This window comes from Acanthochromis polyacanthus, chromosome 1 (genome assembly GCF_021347895.1).
Source record: "Acanthochromis polyacanthus isolate Apoly-LR-REF ecotype Palm Island chromosome 1, KAUST_Apoly_ChrSc, whole genome shotgun sequence".
Classification (NCBI taxonomy): Eukaryota; Metazoa; Chordata; class Actinopteri; family Pomacentridae; genus Acanthochromis; species Acanthochromis polyacanthus.
Genome location: NC_067113.1, coordinates 18,269,284 through 18,293,035, shown reverse-complemented (window position 1 = coordinate 18,293,035; position 23,752 = coordinate 18,269,284). Strand labels below are relative to the sequence as shown.

Below are 23,752 nucleotides of genomic sequence, written 5' to 3'. Positions count from 1 at the left end.
TAGCGTCACTTTCAGTTTTTAGAAAATCTAACCCCTAATGGATGATTCTAGTCAATTATGAGACTTTTCATCCAGATTTTCACATCATGTTTTTGTTTTTTGTTTTCTTTTTTGAATGTCTGTGGACTGCAGCTTTTAATGTACCATACGGTGAAAATCATTTTTGTATTGTGTTTTGTGGTTGTCATAAACTTTGAGGAGTAAAATAGAAGCTGTTGAGATAAAAAGATGTTTACTTCTGCCATTCCTCAAGCCCCCAGAAAACTAGATAGCCTTCCGTCTTCACAAGCCAGTAAAAATTCAATCCCGGTGCTACCTCAAATCTGATGAGCCAATATTTGTCCAAGTCGAACTTTGTACAATCCTGCCCCCTCACTGCCTGCTGCTTCCAGGTGAGTCATTTAAAATGAGCAGCTGCCTCACAGTTGTGCAGGGGTTTTTTTTCTTCTAGAGCTGCTTTTGATAATTCTGAAATGTTTCAGCTACAAGCAAATCACTGGATTACTGACAATGTCAACACACAACAACAGGAAACTTCCTTAGTGTTAGTGCTTTAATTAGCTTTGATGGTATTCCCACAGGTCAGATCTCTGTGGAAACTAACACTGAGGGACAGTCAGGGATGGCGGACACTTTAGGACTGATTTGAAACGAGTAATCAAGGATTAGGTGGGTTCTTGTGTTTTCATGTCTTCGGTTGTGCTTTTCTACAGCCTAAAGTCAGCCAGTGTTTACATCTGTTTGTGCTCAGATATAATGCAGTTTAATGAAGTCAGATTCCCAATTAATCAGTTCTTATTTACATAATTTTCTGTTTCTGTTGTCAGACAATGAATCAAACAAGTAGCAGTTGCCTTTTGAATTTTTCCCAGGGGACAAATAAAGTTTTTTGAATTGAATTTTCTGGTCAGCTGTTTGGCTCTGCACTGCTGATCATGCATGCAGAGAGAGTTTTCTTCCTGAAAGGCATTGCAAGACCATTAGGGGATGCTGTAAAGTTGGTGAAATGATCAATATAATGGGGCTTTGACAGAATCCAGGCTGCAGCTACAATAAAAGCTGATTTAATCAGAATATTATTAGAGCGGGATGGCAGATATCTGGTTTAAATCATAGGTTATTGCGAGTTATTGATCTGCTGAGTAACAGTCTAATTGTTTTGTTTGTTTCACCTCAGGGATGAATGTCCCTCCTCTCTCACTCCCTCTCATACATCAGCTGTTTTTTTCTGTTGCGTTGAGCAGATTAGCTAACCTGAGCTTGCTTTCCTCTTTGCAGCTTGCCTTTTTTTCTGCTTCTCTCACTCTAACTCAGGTGTATTCCATCACCAGCTTGCTGCTCCGGCACTGACTTCAGCATCTGGGATGGTAATAGCCTCGCTGAGCACAGAGGAGAGATCTCACTCATTCTGCCAGAGGGAGGCACAACAGTGCTTCACAAGCCAAACATCAGTTTGTAATCTGCTGCGTTGGCATTGGAAGCCTGATTCAGAGGAAGGAGAGGAAGAAGGAGCAGAGGGAAAGGATTAGAAATACTGCACATTTGAGTTGAATAAGCTGGAGGAGAAATGGATATCTCGGGATCAGTGTGAGCATGTTTGAGCGTTTATACAGAGAGAGAGAATAACCACAGAGCCTCACCATGAAACTGCTGAGTCATGCTGTGACGTTTGTCCAAATGTTGTGTGAAACCACACCACAGTCAGCCTGCGTCCTCCAGCATCCTGCCTGGTGCTGCAGGTGGAGAGGAAGAGTTTCAGTGTTTACATCGGCAGTGTGCAAAGTGAAGCAGGAAGAGGAAAAGCTCAGCGAGTCGATGAAGGTCTGTTGAAGCTGCTGCACGTCAGACTACGTTAGTGCTCGGTGTGTTTCCAGATTACAGCTCGCTAGTTGTGTTTGTCTTCCATAATGGGGCATCATTTCTGTTTGATTTGGCTCCTGTTGCTGCATTTCACAGTTCACAAAGCTGCTCTTTGTTTTGTTCGCTGCCATCAACTCATCTCAGGAGTATAAAAATAGGTACTGGGTGGTGTTTTACTGCAGTTTTTCACATTAGGCTAATTGACATGTGTAATTATTTTTTGAAAAACAGGCAAATACTGTGAAGAGGAACTCTGTAATGCTTTCAGAAGCAATGCATTATAAAGAAACTGTGGATTTGGTTGATTTGTTGTTCTGTTGATCACAGAATTACAAAACCAGTTAGTCTGATTTGCAAGCAGTTTATTATTTAGTATCCATTCAGTGAGTTACATGTATTTGGTTAAACTGCAGTCCTTTGTGTAATCAATTATTTGGTAATAGAAGGAGCCTGCTTTGTTTTGGACAGCCAGCTTGTTCTCCCTCTGTGATTAGCAATCCATTTTCAGCAGTAAAACAATCCTTTTGTACATATCGACGGCCTAAATTCATTATTGGCAAAGAGAGAAAAGGCGATCTATGATACATTGGCTTCTGTGGAAACAGCTCTCCAGACTCGCAGTGTGCGCATGTTATGGATTTACTCTGTTGTCCAATGTTTAGGGAATTTCCCAGTCATCTCCACAGGGAGGCCCAGATGCTGTTGACATGACAGTATCTCACTATTGACTACAAGCTGTACATTTTCACAGCGGAGAAGGAGGCTACAGTGGTGCAGAAGGAGCCGCTCAGAGATGACTGGCTTGTATTTTTATACTCGTGCTCTTCACCAGACCTCTCAGAGTGTGATGTACAGCAGTCCAGCAGCTCTGCCATTGATCAGCTCGCCTCCTACACGAGATATCCTGCTGTGGCTTCTGTTGCACAACAAGCGCCGTTTGGTGAACGCTTCTCAAAGCTGTGATGGAGCTTCTCAGGAAGTGACATCACTGGCGCAGTGATAAATCACACTGAGGTTTGGTTCAGTACCATGTGCCAATTTGGAGGCCTTTAAGCTTCTCCTTTAAATCACTCTGGTACCTCGCAGCTCTTGGACGATGGAGGATTGTAATGCAGCTTTGGCTGCCATTTACTGCTGCGGAGCAGACAGCATATTTACCGCTCTGTCACAGTACCAACATCTGATACGGTACAATCTCATTTTTGCCATGCAATATGATAATTGATGTCTTTTAGTCATGTGAATTTGCAGTATTGACGCAGAGCTTTGTCAGCACTCTGTTGCTGCTCCATTTCCTCTGAGTGTTTATTCAGTGAGGAGTGTACACAAGCTGAGCAGCGATGAGTCGGGACTGTATTGATTGAAAGTGAGAATAGTGTGTGCTGCTGGAGGACAGATGGTTCAGGCGTCCATGCATTCTGTGGTCATGGCAGTGTGAGTGATAACGTCCGATGCATGCTCCACACACAGAGGGAAATACACAGCAAGTAGCAGTGACAACAGTCTGTTCTAACTTGTAGTTGAGTATGTTTTTACTGCTGGACTATTAAAGTGAATCTCTTTAGAAGCTAGCATCTCCTGCTTTTTAAAGAGCCTCCAGTACATCTGTTATTCAGTCGCTTTGTCACTTTCATGTAACATCTCCACTTCCATTTGTCAGATAAAGCAACAGATCAATTACTGCTAATGGACCATGATGCTCACTAGACTGGTCTTTCCAAATGTTATCATAACTGCACTAACGGTGAGTGGCACTTGTCTGGTAAAAATGAGTCACAGCGGCAAGTGGAGTCCCAATTTCACCATTTGTTGCAAACCCTTACTCAGTGGCCCCATTAAAATGCCAAACCTTGTGATTCTCACTTCATGTAAACACAGACCTCTACAGTTTGAGAGATTATTTAAAAGATAGGTTCAAAAGCAACTTCTGAAAACTCAGAAGCTTAATTTTTAAGTCATTAAATGCACTTTTAAAACACCACTAAAAACTAGCATTTTATGATTATCTCAAAAATGTCACTTGTAACCACTTTTTAGAGTTACTTGTACTTTCTTGAATATTTTTCTTACATTTTTTCTACTTTTTGTACATTATAATTCAGAGACAAATATCTTATTATTTTATTTGACCCCCACTACAAATTATTTTTTCAAAATTTTATTTGACAGCTTCACTCACTTTGGAGATTTAGTTTAATAATACGATAGAAATATAATCAGCAACTAAAAAATATAAAATAATGTAGTATTATGAAATTGAAATAAACCTTATTGATTCCTAAATGGAAATTCAGAAGCTAATCAGCAGATACGTTGTATATATAAGCTCTGATTATTTAAGTGATGAACACAGTAATGCATCAGTTATTATATTCCAGTAATATACATCCTTATGAAATATATATTTCTGCAGAATGAGCAACCTTTGGTACTATGATTGTATTTTGATGTTAATGCTGTTTTTTAAATGTAAATATAGATTTAAAAGCATCACTTTTAGCCAGCAGAGTATTTTTCCCACTGAGGTACTGGTACTTCTGCTTTAGTCTGAGTACTTCTTCCTCCTGTTCTCAAGAGCAAAGATTAGAGCAAAAGTTTTGTAATATCAACAATAATCAACAATGACTGCACTACGAATCAGCACATAAAAGTATCACATTTGCTGCCTGACAGCTCTAACACTTATCTTAAAAACCAAAGAGATAGAAGTTGGCAAGTCTCTGTTCAGCCTTCATGTGTTGGTGTTTTGTCTGTCTTTTCCTTCAGGTATGGTCCAGCACTGATGGCGCAGTCTGAGCTGTTTGTGACGAGAGCGCCCCCTGTGGAGGCCCAGCCTGTTGAGCTGGATATTCTGGGCTTCCTGGAATCATTCGGGGAGGAGAACAGCACAGCTGAGAGATGTTACCGCTCACACTCTCGCAGCAGCGTCCTCCAGGGGCTGCCGTTCGGTGGAGTTCCCACAGTCCTGGCCATCAACGTGGTGCTCTGGATGGTACAGATCACACATGATACAGACAGAGGACACAGTTCACTACAGAGAAGTCTTTGCAGATTAACACTGCTATGAAGTGTTTTTTTTTTTTTTTTTAATTTTACAATAGTCCACTTTCTCTTCTAATTGTTTAGTTCATAGAAAGCCCACAGTGGTGTGAGAGAGAATTCCTTAAGAAAGCAAGAAATTTGCCACATTTGGTTTGTTATTTTTGTTTTAAAAATGAAAATGGCTTAAAATCATCATCAGATTATCAAAGTAGTTCTCAGTCCATTCATATAAACGGTCTGGTCCAGTCAGAGGTTTGTTTCTTCTCTTTAACAGGACACTTATTGTCCATCTCATACGCTCCAAATAGTCTCTTCTCCTCACTCTGCTGCAGCTTAGTGAGCCTTGAAAACAAGGTTTCTCAATATACCTGAAGCTGCCAACACCCTTTTAAGACACTGTGAAGACTCCTGATACAAACAGACAAGCAGAGGTGATACATAGTCAGAGCTATTTTTCTAAAACACATAATATCTAATAGAGCTCCTGTCTGGAACACTTGACTCTGCCGTTGATGGTAATCAGGTTGAACAACAGCATCAGGAGTTCTGGACATCAAACATGAACGTGTGAAATGAACTCAGACATTCTGTGTGTCAGAAACACGCAACACACACACACACACACACACACACACACACACACACGTATGTCAGTGTTTAGAATTATTTGCGATGTCCTTTGTCTGACTTTATTTTTTAACTCTGACTCTCGGTACATCCGGTCTAGATTTTAATGTGTAACTCAACCTTTATCTTCATACATACCTAATCCTAAAACACTTACTTAGATCTTAGTTGGCCACAAGTTGTATAAAGTTTTTACAGGAGGAGATTTCTGTGTCATTGTTATGATGCATAAAACCACAGTTAGTTACTGTTGGTAGGAAAAAAAGTTTGCAACATTATTTCCCTCTCAGCATGGCACACGCATCTTTTATTCTCTAAATAATAGTAGTCAATAAAGTTCTTCATGCTGTCTGGATGTTCTAATATATTACCAGTAATAGGTCACATATTTACATTTGTACTAAATATTAATACCTCACTTGAAAACTGTACTTTGAGAGTTTACTAATGCTTACAGATAATATACACCAGTGAAATTACATTCCTTTTCATATTTTTGATAAAGTCTATTTATTGTGTATGTGATACATGATGTCTCTTAATTTTAGAGACATATTTACAGTATTAAATTTGACTTTGACAGTGTCGTATTTTGAGTACAAACTAAAATATGTATTGAAAATATGTTACATTTGGAGGTATATTACCAGTCTTTTCTTCCTTTTACAAAAAAATATTTAAAAGCAAAGGTACCCAATACAGAAAAGTATTCTTGTGACTGTTTTACTATTAGATATCATGTAATTGATTTATTATTTTTCAGGATTTTACTGTTGTAGTTGATTGAGTTGAAGCTTTTATTCACTTTGCACAGAATGCCAACTAATGATTACTTCATTATGGAATCAGCATCTTGATATGGCACACCTGTGAGGTGGGATGGATTATCTCAGCAAAGGAGAAGTGCTCACTATCACAGATTTAGACAGATTTGTGAACAATATTTGAGAGAAATGGTGATATTGTGTATGTGGAAAAAGTTTTAGATCTTTGAGTTCATCTCATAAAAAATGGGAGCAAAAACAAAAGTGTTGCGTTTATATTTTTGTACTCTGTTTACTTAATTGGACACCTTAACTTTCCCGTAGATGTGAATGTTTCAAAGAACTTCACTTTTTCCCTGAGAAAAGTCTGCAAAAAACTAACTTAACCTTCAAATTGAGCCATCGCCTTGCAAAACGCTGAGGAGCTTTTCATTTGTCTCCTCCTTGTCTGAGGTTTTGATGTCATAATTGTGAACAAGAACACGCACGGATACAGACACAATGCGTGCACGTCAGGGATGTCAAGTTAAATCCATTTGTTTTAACTTCCCCCACGCAGTATAATACAGCGCGCCGCTATTTACAAACATCAACGCATATTTTCCCTGCTGTGTTCCAGATAATAATAGGCTTCCGTTTTCAGCTGTCAGCTACCTCAGTTCCACTGTCAGGCCTTGATATCGCTCTCTATCTGCCACCTCCCCTGTTTTAATTGGCTCATTTTATCGCTGCCTGGTTGTCAAGCCAACACAGAAGGGTTGAGCGCTGTCTCTTAATGACAAGCATGTGTCAAAAGCACGCGTCCCCCCCCAGGTGACGGGAGCACGCCTCTGCATCAATTCCATCATCATACAGAATAAATCATCTGTGGGACTTGAGGAGAGCGTGCCCACGCATCGAGACAGAATGAAATAAAACAACAGGGAGGAGCTGGGCACCGAGAAAACACTGAGATAATGGAGGGATTCTTATTTTTTGAAGACAAAAAACAAAGGGAGAGTTTTGGTCCTGACTGCGAATGTGAGTACAGACTCATTATTCATCCACAGGCCTCAGTCAGGTTGTCCTGATTGTGTATGCATGACTTTAGATCATTAAAGAATGAATCATTCAACATTTATGGGAGCTTTCTTCCTATTAACACAGCTGTCATGCCCACCCTCTAAGCCAAATGTCCTCTCAGCTCAAATGAGGTAATGATTTAATGCTGTGATTAAACTCAAACATTCATCAGCACTTTTACTCCTCAATTTGCATTTGTCAACAGCCATCAGTCACGGTCCAGTTCTACACGCAGATATTTAACCAGAGCAGCTGATGAACATGAATCCACTGTCGTATGACTGAATGAGGTTTTTCTGCTCCTCATAGTGTTGTCCACTTTGTCCTCCGTTCGTGGCAGAATGGAGGGTATTCAGATTTATTCTTGCCATTGACCGTGCTCATTTGTCATCACTGCACAGCATGTGTTCATGTGTGCATGCTGACCTGTCTCTGGTAGTTTCCAAGACAACCAGACGTCCAAAAGAAAGAAAATGGCTCATTATTGCTGCTGCATTTTGAATCTATTGTTTGCAGGGTCTTTATGAGAATTTATAGACAGGTTTAGAATGAAGCAGTTTGGAGACATTCATCCCAAGTGTGTGTAATTGTGTAAATCAGACTCCCAGAGGCTCTGAAATCAGGGCTCTTGCTCTGTGTTACAGTTTTTGCTGCTCATCTTTTCCTGTCTGAGGAAGGCTGCATGGGACTACGGCCGCCTGGCTCTGCTGATGGAGAATGACAGGTAAATCCCTCACTTGCTGTCTTACAAACACACACAAGAAAAATGGGCTGCACTTAACGGTCTGTGAGCCACGTCAACATTTAAGATGGAGTAACGATTCTCAGTGGGCTGATGCTGCAGCTCCCTCTGCTGGGTGTAAATAGTACTGCAAATTACTACAGGGAGCCATAATTTGAACAGTCACTGTTATCAGAGTGATGGTTGCAACACTTTAAATGCATTTTTTAACGTCAAACTTCAAAGTATTACAAAGGCCAGACATGCCCCTTTGGTTTCCAGAGGTGTTTTAATTACTGATTAACACAGAGATAGTTCAGATAGTAGTTTTTAATAATCATGTTTAAGGTGTACAACTTTACAAAATTTGCAGAAGATGTTTAATTTACAACAGTAGAAAACAAAAAAAGAGCAGCATATTTTCCCTTGATAAACTCAGTAGGAAAGACCATGAAGCTGATGTTTCTGCATATTTTTCTTATTGTTATCAAATCTTATAAAAATACCAAAACAAACAATACATCCATCCATCCATTCTCTATGCACCGCTTTGTCCTCACGAGGGTTGCAGAGGTGCTGGAGCCTATCCCAGCTGACTCGGGCGAAGGCAGGGGACACCCTAGACAGGTCACCAGTCTACAAACAATACAATTATCTGTTTTTTTTTTTGAATTTTATTTTATACTTTAAAACTTCCTATGCTTCTTGTGACATTCAGCCTCAGAAGACCTGTAAAAAATAGTTCACAAAAATGTGTCTTCAAGTTTTCTAAAAAAGAAATGGTTAGTAATTTATTAAAACAGCTGGGTACTGTAGATTTTAGCCAATATTACTAAAACGCAAGTACACAATCCATTTGTTGGGGACTATTTTCAGCTGTGGTGGTTGTGAGCATTTAAAAGACCTGGACATAAGAAGAAGCTTTAGCTACTCAGTAAATATCTATTAGCAAGCCGCTCATTATTTTATTTTTGTCATTTGATGTAAGTTGCTGACAGTGGAAGATAGAATATGACCAGATTTATCCTTTAAAGATTAATTCGCTATTAGAGAATGTTGCTTCATGTCAATCACTCTGCATTTTCAATATCTCTAAGGTTATGAAAATGTCCATTCAACAGTCGGCATGACTCATCAGAGGGTTTCTTCTGCTCGACCTGAATCTCCTCTCCAGGGGAGTGCCGCCTTGATTATTTCTGCCTGACCGATGGCGGCTTCGTAGCGCTCGAGGGCAAGCAGCATCTGTGTGTTTTTCCAAGCGGCTCTCTCTCATAGTAATTCAATTATGCTGCCTAATTTGACATGCTGTTGAACTGTCAGTGGTTTGGCCCACGTAGAAATGTCCACAAACTCGATCACAGCACTCGCTTTATTTGATCAGACCACACTATATGTATTTTATGTCTTCTGTGTGTGCAATGGATTGATTTCAGACAGGTACTATGCTGGGACTGCGGCAGCTACGTTACATCTTGGTGTATTGATAAGGTCACATCAGGTCACGATCGATATCTGCTATGTCTCTGTTTGTGTCGTCTTCCCACTTTCAGTCTCACATCCCTGTTTTATGGAGAACCAAGTGAGAAAGAGAAATCTCCTTCAGAATCCAGCCCCTCTGACTCGGAGACCAAGGACATGGTGAGTTTCAAGTTTCAGAATTTTTCATTGTCTCCTAAAAGCAGCAACAAAGCTCTTACTAGCATTATCAGATCAATTAGCAGTGCCTTGTGGAGTTCACCATAAACTGTTTTGTTTACATTCATCCTCCCTCAACAAAACATGTTTTATGTGCCCTAAACGTCCAACAAAGATGTTAAATGTGTAGCTCTTGAAATACACCGCCTGTCCAAAAAAATAAAAGTCTCACACTCCAGTATTTCATTGGACTGCCTTTAGCTCTGAGAACGGCACACATTCACTGTGGCATCGTTCCGATAGGCTTCTGCAATGTCACAGCATTTATTTCTGTCCAGAGATGCATTATTTTCTACCAAGATCTTGTATTGATGATGGGAGAGTCGGACCACTGTGCAAAGTCTTCTCCAGCACATCCCAAAATTCTCAATGGGGCTGAGGTCTGGACTCTGTAGAGGCCAATCCATGTGTGAAAATGATGTCTCTTGCTCCTTGATCCACTCATTCACAATGTGAGCCCCATGAATCCTGGCATCGTCATCTTGGAACATGCCCATGTCATCAGGGAAGAAAAACTCCACTGATGTAAAGACCTGGTCATTCAGTATATTCAGGTAGTCAGCTGACCTCATTCTTTGCTGAACCTGACCAACCCAGATCATAACCCTAACCCCCACAGGCTTGTAGGCACTAGCCATAATGAGTGCATCACTTCATCTGCCTCTCTTCTTACCCTGATGCCCCCATCACTCTGGAACAGGGTAAATCTGGACTCATCAGACCACATGACCTTCTTCCATTTATCCAGAGTTCAATCTTTATGCTCCATAGCAAACTGAAGCCTTTTTTTTGGTTAGCCTCACTGATCAGTGGTTTTCTTAGAGCTACAGCTGTTTAGTCCCAATCCTTCGAGTTCCCTTCACATTGTGTGTGTCGTAATTCTCTTACTTTCACTATTAAAAATAGCCGTGAGTTCTACTGTTGATTTCCTACGATTATCTGAGAGTTTGTTCCCACCACATTTGTTCCTCGAAGATGATGGTTCACCACTATCATTCAGGTTTTTAATAATGCGTTGGATGGTTCTTACCCTAATTTTAGTAGTTTCCGAACTCTCCTTAGTTGTTTTCTTTGCTTGATGCCAATAATTTTACCCATCTGAGACAGATTAACATCCTTTCCATGACCACAGGATATGTCTTCCAACATGGCTGTTTAAGAAATGAGGAGCTCCTCACTGCATCAGCTAGGATGATGCAGTGAGGAAGTCCTCATTTAAAAAAAGAGAGGAAAAAAAACCTCATTTAAAAAAAGAGAGAGGAAAAATAGAAGAGAGATATCCGCCGTGGAAAAGGTTGAAGGCTGTTTCACCAAAGCTGCTTTTCTGTAGCTGATACGTTGTTGCATCTGAAACATATTCATCACTGCAGTAATTATTCAATGGAAGGCTCTTACCTATTTGCTTAGTTAAATCCAGGTGGGAACTTTATTTTGGACAGGCAGTGTATTTGCAAAGGAATGTTTTCCTATGAAGCTCACATTCACATTTGTAATAATGATAGTGATTATACTTACAATTACTATTATAACAGTAATTATTATTAAAAATGTGTAGAAAAACTGGAATAATATAAAGTGAGAAAGCCACAAGCAGTGACAAAGTTACAGAAAATGGTCACTTTAGTGTGTGTGTGTTTGTGTTCATTATAGCTCATTACTTTGATGAGAGAAGATGGAAGTTCTGCTAATCAGTGTCATTTAATGTCACAGCACTGTTTTCAGCTTTTGACAGAGCATTTAGCAGCTAAAATAGTTTTTGGTGGATATTGAAGTTATAAGATGAGCACTTCTGAAAAATTCATGTAGAAAAAAAAATATTTGCCAAACTTTGGTCAGAGTTCTCTGGCCATCTAAACTGGAAGTACACTCAGAGAGCACAGGCCTCTAACAAGGTTAATCTAAGAAATATTTAAGAAATTTACAAATAATGATTTGATCTACTCCAAAATGTAATGTGTCCTTCCTTTGCCCACGCTCCACTTTACTGCAATGTTTCGTGAACTTCGGCTGGATGGTTTTTGTGTAATCCTGCTGACATATAACCAAACAGCACTAAAAAAAGCACCTTTGCTTCAGCCCTCACCCTGGTGGAGGAATAAGATGTTATCACTAACCGTCAACTACAAGAAAGTAAACTGGCCCAGTAAAAACAGTGTTGCATCTCTGCTGAAACAAAACCCTTGCCATCTTTTGTTTTCTCCATGGAGGCGCCGTCAGTTCCACAGCAGAAAAAGATTAACCAAACTTCACCACACAATGGAAAGTATTCCCCCGTCCTGTCTTGCCCATTGTTGTTTGGCCAGTGCAGCTTTGCACACACAATGCTCATGTGCACAGCAACTAAAAACAGGAAGGACGTTTTATTACAGAACCAGATTTGCAACATAATATTTTTCTCTACTTTTACAATGGGGCATTCCCTGAGATGTGCATTTAATGGCTCTGAGATGCTATAAAAGACATGATGAAAGAGGACATTTGTCATGTATCACCCTCTTAGCCAGTAAATTATTTCAATCTTATGCTTACACACATGGTTGTAGAAGAACTAAGGAGAAACCTTCAGAACTGGGAACCGATATCAACTTAGAAATGCCAAAAACAGCAGTTCCTTAAACCGCCACTTGAGGCTGACTCCACGAATTAATTGATCTCTGTAGACCACCATGTTAAAATGCTCAATTTTACAGGAAAGATAAACATGTTTACAGCCTGATGCAACAAAAAAACAAAGTTCAAATCTTTATAGCTGATTTCTGACAACTGCAAAAGTTGGGATTGAGTCAGTCCTAATTTTTGCAGTGATTTGCTGGTATTGGAACCTTAGCATCACTAATGAAAATCGGCTGGGAAACATTGTCAAACTCTGCTGAAAAATCGCTGGCACTAGCCTGCAGCAGCTTGACAATTTTTATCAAGCAAGAGCCGTTCAGAAGGCAAAAGTCATCTTAGCCGACCCACATCACTCTCTGCACGCTGAGTTTTGACTTTCGCCATCTGGGAAGAGGCATACCTTCCCTAAAAAGGCCAAATCAAACAGATACCTCATATCATTTGTTCCCTCAGCGGTAGAGTTTTTAAATACGCTTTAGGCTTGTGTCCTTGCAGTGCAGGCTACATAGATGGTCATGATAACTTACCTGATGACATTTATTATTATATTATTTGTATCTATGTTTCTATGTATTGTATTTTACTGTTTTTATGGTATTCATTTCGTTGTTGACTGCTGTTGCAAATCAAATTGCCTAAATTGGGACAATAAAGATTTTCTAATTATAATCTTCTAATCTAAAACGGTTTGGGGTGGATTTTTTGATAAAACGCACCCATTTAAATTGTATTAAGACTTAAAGTTATGCCTCATAAGGTTGTTGCCACGTAAAGCAACAAGACAACTCCACTCACGCTCTACTGCTTTACTCATATGTGGGTCAAGGGTTAGTAGGTCTCAGGCTTTGCCAAGATACCGATTGAAGTCACCACACTGAGCTTCAAAGCCGCTGTTCTAAAAAACCATGGGTGACATCATGGAGGGTTCCTCCATCTTTATATACAGTCTATGGGCACAACACATCCAAACAATGAATGGACCCACTCATCCAAACTCTGCTCTACAGTGCCACTAGTGGTTAAAACACGCCACAGGGTACCTTCAATCACTATAATAGTATAATTATGGTAAAGAAACACGGTGTTTGAGGAGCAGACTGGCAGATTCCAGTCATCTGCACACTGCAAAATATGAAGGAGAGGGCCTCGCTTTTAGGAAACGCTGTCATTACCAATAACAATGATGCTAGACAGTCTGCTTGTCTTCCTGATCATGTTTTGATTTATTCACAGTAATTATACCACAGTGTCACATTTAATTTCCCTGTGATATACTGATGTCTAAAAATGCCGCATGCTGAACTTCCATGATATGGCCCAGTTGTCTGAGATGGCACCGTGTCAACTGTGGTGAGAGGAAAGTTTGGATCATGACTCAGCTGGACTGTCTGTGACTCCATGACACCTGTGTGACAGACTGAGGTCATCGCTTGCATGTTTATAACAGTGCAAGTGAAAGAGTCAGACTGGAGTCATCGCCCTGTGCCTACACAGAGCTGAGGCTGCAGTAAAGTGATTACTGCTCCAGGCTAGACCTATTAAATCTCCATCTCTGTGTCATTCTGCAGACCTTAAGCAAATACTGGATGCATTCAAGTATCCAGATGTGGTGTGAGCAGGCTTGCATTCAAATGTCATAATTTTTTAATAACCAATTCATCGGCTGTTTTATGATTCTCCTGTCCTTCCAGGGCTTCTGCTCGTGGCTCTCATCTCTTTACCATATGAAGTAAGTAAAGCGCAAAGCAGTTGTAATTGTTTTGTCCCTCTCTCATCTTAGCTTCCATCATTTCATTGGCCATCTGCCTTAAAAGATGATGTCACCATCAGATGTAAAGTCTTGTGCTATATCTCATTTAGCAGCAAAAACAAACGAGTCTGGGCTCGTGTGACTGCTGGTGCCGTGGTTTCCCCTTGAATATTTGCACTTGCTTGAGTCTGACTGCACACAACTGATTTAGACCTGTAAAAAAGCAATTTCCATGGTATCCATGGTTTCTATAGTATTATTGTGGAGTTTGGGTGCTGCTGTTTTTAGCTGCCGTGCCAGTGGTTCACCCTGGGATCCCTGGGAAAGCGTAAACCCACCCTGTGAGTTCTTAATGTGTGGGCTGCCAACATGCCCTTCTTTTCTTCTTTTTTTTTCATGCTTTTTTTTTGTTCTATTTTATGACACTGGGTTTCCTGAACCTCCTGCCTGCTATCCACAGCTTCTGACACCAAAGTAGTGGTGCCACCATTTTACTCATGATGAGGTAGAAGCTGTAGGCCCATTTGTGTCGGTCGCATAAAAATGCTGCATTAAGATGGCACTGCTCTGATTAACATTACATCTGCGTGTGTGGAAACTTCATCACTGCCACCTCAAGAACAATTTGCAGCATCTTTCTCTCTATGTCTGGGATTCTGAATGCTTCTCCTCTTCCTGTTTCTGCAGGGATGAGGAGATCCGTAGCAAATGTGGCATCGATGCTGTCACATACCTGTCCTTCCAGCGCCACATCATCCTGCTCATGACCGTGGTTTCCATGCTGTCTTTGGCCGTGATCCTGCCGGTCAACTTTTCCGGGAACCTCCTGGGTATTTTTGGTCCTCACATAATTGTCTAGCCGGCCGAATGTTTGAAAAGTCAAGGGATATCCTTAACCTCAGGAGACACACACATGGGGCACCTCGCGGGCAGAAAGAGTACAGGCCACACAGATACAATCACACACTAAATATGTATTGCTTAAATGCACAGAAAGTTCAGCTGTGGGAATGTTTTTATTTAAAAAATTTAATGGTACGGTAATTTTAACTTTTGAAAACAACAACAACATGCACACACACAAAGTCTGCACTTCATCTACTGGGAGTTGCGAGCATACCAGTGGCAAGTCATCAAACACTTCCTCAAGTGAGACTGTAGGAATAGAAAGTGCTTCATTTCCTCCGAAAATACAGTACACATGGAGGTGCCAGGGGTGGGATGGTGCACATAACCAGCTGCTAAATAGCAACAGAAATGCCTTTTGGCAGTTGTGTGCTTATAGGACGTGTTGAGATCGCCCTTCCACAACACGATGAGTGCAGGAACCATTATGGGGTCTATGAGGAGCTGGGCTGTCCACAGAAACTCTTTTAATACTGCTGGTTGTCATCATATGGACCGATGTGTCATAAAACATTAAACAAAGCAACACCCATTCACAGGGTGTCATGGCAACAGCAAACAAAGGTCTCCCAAATTGAAAAAGCACAGTTAGGTATGACTGTGGTGTCTAAATTCTGTGCAGAAATCATTAGATTGGAAAACTTTTTCTCTAAAGAGTGACATTGTTTTATTTGTGCTTCACCCTCCAGACTAACGAGGAGGAGTTTCCTTTAAGTCGCTGCAGAGATTAACATGTCTCGCTCTCTGTCGTCTTTCATTATTTCTACAGGAGACAGTCCTGAAAACTTTGGAAGAACAACACTGGCTAATGTTAGTGCAAAGTAAGTCTAGCACTGCAGGAATGACATCACATCTCATGAAACATCCCAGAACCGTGAAACAAAACGATCTTTAATTGTTGTTTTTGTTCTTGTGCCTCTAAGGGACAGCTTTCTGTGGCTGCACAGCATCTTTGCTCTGGTGTACTTCATCATCACATTGCTGTGTATGGCTCATCACTCAATACGTCTGGAGTACAGAGAAGATGAGAAGGTCTGTCACCGCTGCATCATATGATTTAACCAGCCGGTTGTCTTTTTCCACTGCAAAAATATCCATCTTATCAAGTCAGTTCCTCTATTTTTCAGGTCGAGAGATCTTATTTTAGGAAAACTAGTACTTATGTCTGTATATTCTCAATCATTCAGGTCATGGTCATCCTAAGACCTACAGTGGAAAGTAACTGGACTGTTGTTTTTGGTTCTTGAAGACATTTCTTTTTCTAATCTGAAAGGTGTTGAAACTGCCAGTTAAAGGGAGGTTCAAGGTGTTAATGGTGGTGGACCTGTTTGGGTAAGGATTACAAGACTGTGCTGTAACTACCTGATAAGTCGTATCACCTCTCATCGAAGAGGCTTCATCAGTTCTAATCTGTGTTAGAACCCCAGGTATTTATTCTTACCCCTACATCACATAGCCCCTTATTTATTAGATAGCAGCTTCAGGGGGTCTGCAACATCATTTATTAGGTCCTTACAGTGCATCCCCAGCAGTTTAACCACCATTAACACCCTGAGTCAACCTTCACTTGGCAGTTTTACAACCATTCACACCTGTATTCAAGGCAGTCATGGACAGGAAATGGGCCATGATCCATGTGATATGGAGGTCAGAATAAATACCAGGGACTCTTTACCATTCAAATTAGAACTTTGGACTCCTATTGGATGATGTAAAACATCTTCAAGAACCAAAAAAAAATTCAGCTGCCTTCTGCCGAAGCCCTTAGGAAGTAATTGTTTCAACATTTTCTTGCAAAATTAACCCTACAAATCGCATTTTACAAATCGAGAGTTTCTTGAATGTTAGTATTAGAACAGAAAATACAAATTACTGCCCTAGAATCAAGAAAGATGTCCAGACCATCCTAAAGCAACACATCACTAAGACTTCAGGCCCTAAAATGGATAACAAGATGAAGAGTCTGCAATCATGCTAGCAGCTCTGCTAGTAGAGCAAGACACATGCTAATGTCATAATGCTAGCATGCTAACAGTGACAATTACAAAGACCCATATTTACCTGCTAATTTCAAGTAACTTCAGTACCAGGGCAGAACACTAAGTACAACTTAGGTTGATGGGTTTGTCAGTATTACAGTTATTAAGTCATCCGCTAATGTAAAATGTCGCCTTGGCGCTGCATTAGATGAAAAATGAATGTATTGGCAAAGCAGTTGCACTTTATCTTTAGGAGAACATGAAATTTCCTTACAAATTTTAATAGCAATCCATCTAATATATCTTGAGTTTTTCATGTTGAACAGCATTTGAGAACCTTAAGTAGGCTAAGGCATTGGAGGAAAAGTCAGAGGATCACCTCTATGAACCTTGAAAGCTTGTACAAAATTTTATGCAAACTCTCTGTTTCAACCAAAAGCACTGAATCCACACAAACTTAACTAAATACAATTGTTGTATTTTGTGTTACAGGTAGCCAGAACACTAATGATTACCTCCATACCGAGGGAAATCTCTGACCCAGGACTCATCACCAAACACTTCCAGTATACATGTTTTCTTCTCTGTTTTATTGTTAAGTCAAGTTAAATCCTCTCCATTTCTTGATTGCGGTTATCAGTGACTATTTAACGGTCTTGCACATCCACAATCTCTGTAGATTCCTTTTGATGGTCTGCAATTTTAATTGTGCAGCATTTCAGTTCAGCTTCTATACTTTGATTTATAATGAACTTATTCATCTCCTTTCACTAGTGAGGCCTACCCCAGCTGCACTGTCACTGACATCCGTTTCTGCTTTAACGTCCACAAGCTCATGCGGCTGGACCTGGAGAGGTAAAGTTGCTTTTACAGACCAAAGCAACACAGTTTGGGATTATTAGGCTCTTGTCTGAGGATGCTGTGTTTTTCAGGCGCAAGGCGATGAAAGGCAGGCTGTATTTTGCTTCAAAGGCCCAAAAGGAGGGCAAGATCATGATCAAGACTCACCCATGTGCTCAGATATTCTGCTGCGACATATGCGGCTTTGAAAAGGTAACTTTTTTCACCTTTTTTGGCTTTCTTTGAATTGTAGTGCACAGAAAGCGAGTTACCACTGGATGGCACTGCAATGCAAAAGTAGGCAACTGGAGCAGCACCATGATATCTTGCCAGTGTAAATCTGGGAAAGTGTCTTAGAGTGAAAGATGGAGTGAGTAACATGTGCTGTAACTTTTTCTGCAGGTCGATGCAGAACAGTACTACAGCGAATTAGAAGAGAAGCGGACAGATGAGTTTAACGCCGAGAAGAACCGTATCACCATGAAGAGGCTGGGCATTGCCTTTGTGACTTTTCGTGATGAGAGGATGACTGCAGTGTGAGTAAACGACAGCGTGACATCGAGGTTTATGGCATGATGTCACAGCAGAGCTCAATCTGTGACATAAGGACGGCGCTGATGCATGAATTCCTGCAGCACTTCTGAACATGTCATTTTGTTTTTTCCAGCATTGTGAAAGACTACAGCCGTGTGCACTGTCGGCGCAGACCCCAGCAGTCCAGCATCACTACTGTGGTGCAGTCGCATAAATGGGGTGTCAGCTACGCACCTGCTCCCAGTGACATCATCTGGTGAGTGCTGGTAACATCACTGGAGCTCACACAGCTTTTAATGCCCCTTGAAGGTCACTAATCTAAATTATCTTCCTGAATTTCCCCTTGATTATCCTCAAAGTATCAAAATAATCAACACTGACAACATAGTGCATCCTCCACTCATCTACAGTATGCTTCCTTATCCTGTGCATGCACTGGACAAATGGCTCGGTACACCAACCATCCACTCTCATATTCTTTACCTATCGTGCAAGAAATGCTTTAGCCTAACCTGCATGTCTTTCGACTGTGGGAAGAAACCGGAGCACCCAAAGGAAACCCACACAGACACAGATTTTGAGTGTAATATCTAATTTTGCATGGCTTGTGCATCATTTAGACACATTTCCCTGTAATTAAGCCTGACATATTTGGTATCTTCGGAAACCTCTGGATTGAGACTAGACTCTAGAGCAAAGGTTCTGTGGGCTCTCATAAAGCTCATCTGTGCAACAGAGCTTGTAATGATGGACCTCAAGAGTAATCATTTAAGGAAGTGGCCATCATTATGCAAAGCAGGGACATAAGTTACCGCATTAGTATTGCTGTTCTATTTCTGTTAAGACACTGAAGCTGTAACTGTTGTTGCTTGTGTGCAGTAGATCTGAAACACCATGTAAAGCTCGCTCACTATCCATGATTGGATTAGTTACAGTGCTTGTTTCTTATCTTGGAAAGCAAATGCAGCAGTCCCAGCAAGATTATGTAACAAGTGAGTGATGCATATGTATGGGAGATTAACCAAAAAGATGGTAGCGCTCACTGTTTGTGCTTCACGGCCGATTGGCTGCAGTGTGTTCGTGTCTCTGTATGAATGTGCACTAACTAGACCACTGGAGCAGCAGGAGGCTGCGAGGTTAAACGGGGACTCTTGTTCCTTCATTAAAACAGAGCGCTGAAGTGTGCTGTTCCCAACCTGCTCTCCAGTCCAGTACAGTGGAAGCACGCTCGCCTCCTTCTCTTCCAGTGAGCTGGCTATTTCAGGCATATGTCAATACATTAAGTACATGCAATTTCAGGGGAGAGGAGTGTGTTAACTGCCCTGTCCGTCTTGCTGGATGACTGTGAACTGAGGGTCATTATTTTTCCCATCACCAGGGAAAACCTGTCAGTGTGCGGATCTCGCTGGTGGCTGCGCTGCGTCCTCCTCAACATCCTTCTCTTCCTGCTGCTCTTCTTCCTCACCACTCCCGCCATCATCGTCAACACCATGGACAAGTTCAACGTCACAAGGCCTGTGGAGAGTCTGAGGGTTAGAGTTTCAGAGCTTTGTGACTTCAGCGCTTCATTTTTACCCTCTTCGCTCTCATTAGGTAACTGTTTTTCTGTCCAACGCAGAGCCCAGTCATTACCCAGTTCTTCCCAACCCTCCTGCTGTGGGCGTTCTCGGTGCTCCTGCCCTTCATCGTCTACTACTCCGCCTTCTTCGAGTCCCACTGGACCAGGTACTCACCAGCCATCATCTACCACTTTCCTCTGTCCTCTGAAATGGAAATGCTGGTCCTTGGCTTCTTCAAATGGACCCTTCAAGCGAAGCCGCTGGTCTTCCACTCAACTCTCAGTAGTTTTTTTTTTTTTTTTTACATCTCAATTATGTTTTTTTTCCTCGTTCACCCTCTTGCTCTTTTTACTCTCTCCCCTCTTTCCCTCATTCTCTCTGTCACTCTCTCCTGCACTGTTATTCTGGGCAGGTTGTCATAGAGATCTCCATGTGAGAATAATGATATGCACAGTAGTCACCGTGCGCAGAGGAAACATGGCGCGTGGTGACTAGCGGGAGGAGGAGCGGCAACAACTGTGCATAAGGAGACAACCTCACGCAGCACCTATAAGCACCCTTTCTTTACATAACCACCTCCACAAACGTGTTGTGCAGGCGTGATGTGCGAAGGACCGAATGCAAATCGACTGTTTACTGGAGTGAGAAGTGTAGTTCGTGCTAATTAACCCAACAGTCGTGTAAATGTGGAGTCAGCTGATTTTACATTATAGCATTTCACTGGGCGAATTTATTAGGCTGGAGAAAAGAATGTTGTAACTGAATATCCAATCATGTTTGTATAATAATGTTCTTAGATCTGGTGAGAACCAAGTGACGATGCACAAGTGTTTTTTACTGCTGGTCTTCATGGTCATCATCCTGCCCTCACTTGGTCTGTCCAGGTAAACTTAATGCACACATTTTAATGCACTTCTTTCGATTTTGGCCCATTTTTTTTTTAAATGAGTGGCTACTTTTATGTAAATATGTCCTTTTTTTCATTTTGTTCTTGCTGTAGTCTCGACCTCTTCTTCACCTGGCTCTTTGATGTTCACTTCTTGGATGAGAAGGATGTCAAATTCCAGTAAGATTACTCGTTTGGTTGCAATATTACATAAACAAAGCAATAAAAGTCTCAGTAGCAACCAGTTTCTCATCCTTTCCTTGGTGCAGGTGTGTGTTTCTCCCTGACAACGGTGCATTTTTTGTGAACTACGTGATCACATCCAGTCTGATCGGCACATCTATGGAGCTGCTTCGCATCCCGGCGCTCACAGTATACGCTCTCCGCCTCTGCTTTGCAAAGTCCCAGGCTGAGCGGATTCATGTCAAACGGGTAAACAGAGCCTTCGTGCTTATCTTTAACACGTGGTTTGATTTGAACTTTGAAGCCGAGTTTGTGTTCTTGTCTGCAGAGTCAAGCTTACGAGTTCCAGTTCGGCCTGGAGTACGCGTGGACTATGTGCATCTTCGCTGTCAGTATGACCTACAGCATCACATGTCCCATCATTACACCCTTTGGTGAGCGACGTACAATTACCCTCTTGTATCATCACCCACCTCTTCTTCTAACCCTCCTTTCTCCACCGCCTGCATCCCATCACGTTCCCTCTCTGTGGTGAATGTGTGTGCCGTCTCTCCTCGTACTGTAACCTCACTCTCCTCTCCTGCCTGCCAGTCCGATGCAGACTGTGTGAATTTGCTGCTGTAGTCCCAGACACCCAGACACAGTGAGTTGCGAGCCAGACGCCCACTCTGCTCCTGTCTCTGCCCAGAGCTCACCAAGCTTCTATTTACTTCTGCAGTCTATTTGTCAGTCCGAACAGGCCCCTTTCGTACACCAAAACCCAGCTGCTCTGTGTGTTTCACCTGTGTTGTTTTCTGCAGATTGGCATCCTAGTCTCACAAACATTCCTCTGTGACAGGCTTGAGGCAAATAATATAAATGGTTGAGTTAAACACTTGTTGAAAGAACCTACATCTACTTCTTTTCACTCCCCCTTCTCTAACCCCAACTGGTCGAGGCAGACATCTGCCTTCCCTGAGCCAGGTTTTTTTGTTCTGTCACTGAACCGATTACTCAAAGGGAATCATTTGATTTGTTGAGTTTCTTATTATATTATAGTAAAGGTCTTAACCTAACTCTTTCAAGTGCCTTGAGATGGCATATGTTGTGAACTGGCGTCATATAAATTGAATTGTTTTTAAAGACATGTTCCATGTTTCCTATTTATAATATCAGTTCATATCAGAATAATGTTACTGCACAGTAAAATTGCATTGAGCCACAGATATATAAGCCAAGTGTTTGAGGCTTCAAAGTTTTATGCGTGGAGGTTTCCAGAGACTGGGACAGTAGACAGAACAAAATATGTAATATGGATTTGGTGCATGCCAAAAGTTTCTGTCTGTGCTCTTGTGTCTCTGTTGGCTTTTAATTACTGCTGAACCCTCTGAACCCAATAACCTGCTGGCTAGTTTGAGAGGCATGTTGTCTTTAAAACATCGCCAAAATTATACCGTTCGTCAAAGTCAGAAACTGTAACAACATCTGATTTTCAACTTTCAGACAGACTTTGAACTAATCATTTGTGATATATGGCTCCATCTGGAAAATAACCAGCTCTAAGCTTATAATTTCGATGTTTCATCCAAGTCACTCTATTCTACATGTCTCATTTAAAAATTGTCTAAAATGAACCGTTCACACTAACGGCATTTGGTGAAAAACTAAAAGATCTGCATTATTTGGCACAGCTGTAAAGCCATTAGTGACTTAACTGTAATGAACAGTTATGTAACAAAAACTCAGACTTTTCAACTCAACTCCAAGCTTTGCTTCCACTGAGCAGATAGGGCACAAGCACGAAAACAAATTTAAAATCTAATTAGTAGAATAACTATAGTATGTAGAGCCACTATTTTTTTCAGTGTTGGTAATGTTTGTAGGCACTTGGAAAATGTTATACATGTTGATTTCAAGTCTTTTTTTAAAATAAATAATAAAATAAATAATAAAATAAATTAAGAAACTTTCGTTTTCGGTATTCAAGGATTCATGTCAATGTAACTGTTTCATTCTGCAAAACATATCAATGTTGTCCTGCTTCTAGCCATGGTTATGCTGTGTCTATAGAGGTGCAGGACTTTTTTTGCAGTAAAAAAAAATTAACCCACAGTGAGTTAAATTTTGACAGGAGCAAAAAATACATAAATAAATGGAGAAACTGTTTGGGGCTAAAAAGCCCAGAGTTGTTTATTTACTCCACTGTTCCCAGTGAATTTATCAAACCTTAGGAATGAGATCTGCAGATTCTTCAATGTGTGTTTGTCTTATTGTGTCTGTACAGGTCTTCTGTATGTGATTCTGAAGCACATGGTTGACCGATACAACATCTACTATGCATACATTCCCACCAAACTCAACCAGCGGATCCACCGAGCAGCCATCAGCCAGGTCATCGTGGCTCCAATCCTCTGCATGTTCTGGCTGCTCTTCTTCTCTGTGCTCAGATTAGGTATGTTATCCAGTGGTGGATCTTCCGTGGGGGCACTGGGGGGCAGTGGCCCCCCCTGTGATCTGATTGGCCACCCCGTGTGCTCCACCAAATTTTTTGTTGGAAATTTACATTACTGATACTCCGATTTCCGACGCTCCTGAACGTTACTTCGTTGTCCGACTGCACCTGAATGCACCAATGACGTTAGTTTGATCTTTTGATTGTATTTCCTTTGGATTTGAAGAAGCTTTGAAGACGTTTCCTGATGCTGAAGGAGAAGATGAGCAGCTTTGGACCTTTGCGGTAAGAAGACGTTCT

At 41.2% G+C, this 23,752-nt stretch overlaps 1 protein-coding gene across 2 annotated transcripts in view; it reads left to right on the top strand.

The window, feature by feature from the left end:
* The window catches only part of tmem63c (transmembrane protein 63C), a 46,006-nt gene that overhangs the window by 12,171 nt on the left and 10,083 nt on the right, over nucleotides 1-23,752 (top strand). Inside the window, exons 1-20 of one of the 2 annotated variants that reach the window (XM_022193271.2) lie at nucleotides 1,420-1,821; nucleotides 4,627-4,852; nucleotides 8,000-8,079; nucleotides 9,627-9,714; nucleotides 14,076-14,113; nucleotides 14,822-14,964; nucleotides 15,810-15,861; nucleotides 15,964-16,072; nucleotides 17,512-17,585; nucleotides 17,794-17,874; nucleotides 17,952-18,072; nucleotides 18,262-18,395; nucleotides 18,527-18,649; nucleotides 19,772-19,925; nucleotides 20,012-20,118; nucleotides 20,750-20,836; nucleotides 20,953-21,018; nucleotides 21,108-21,270; nucleotides 21,350-21,455; nucleotides 23,285-23,452. In XM_022193271.2, coding sequence (XP_022048963.1) covers nucleotides 4,643-4,852; nucleotides 8,000-8,079; nucleotides 9,627-9,714; nucleotides 14,076-14,113; nucleotides 14,822-14,964; nucleotides 15,810-15,861; nucleotides 15,964-16,072; nucleotides 17,512-17,585; nucleotides 17,794-17,874; nucleotides 17,952-18,072; nucleotides 18,262-18,395; nucleotides 18,527-18,649; nucleotides 19,772-19,925; nucleotides 20,012-20,118; nucleotides 20,750-20,836; nucleotides 20,953-21,018; nucleotides 21,108-21,270; nucleotides 21,350-21,455; nucleotides 23,285-23,452 — 2,104 coding nt within the window. In that variant the 5' untranslated portion in view covers nucleotides 1,420-1,821; nucleotides 4,627-4,642. Of the gene's footprint in view, nucleotides 1-1,419; nucleotides 1,822-4,626; nucleotides 4,853-7,999; nucleotides 8,080-9,626; nucleotides 9,715-14,075; nucleotides 14,114-14,821; nucleotides 14,965-15,809; nucleotides 15,862-15,963; nucleotides 16,073-17,511; nucleotides 17,586-17,793; nucleotides 17,875-17,951; nucleotides 18,073-18,261; nucleotides 18,396-18,526; nucleotides 18,650-19,771; nucleotides 19,926-20,011; nucleotides 20,119-20,749; nucleotides 20,837-20,952; nucleotides 21,019-21,107; nucleotides 21,271-21,349; nucleotides 21,456-23,284; nucleotides 23,453-23,752 lie in introns of those variants that run through there. The other variant, XM_022193270.2, reaches the window with a different exon arrangement.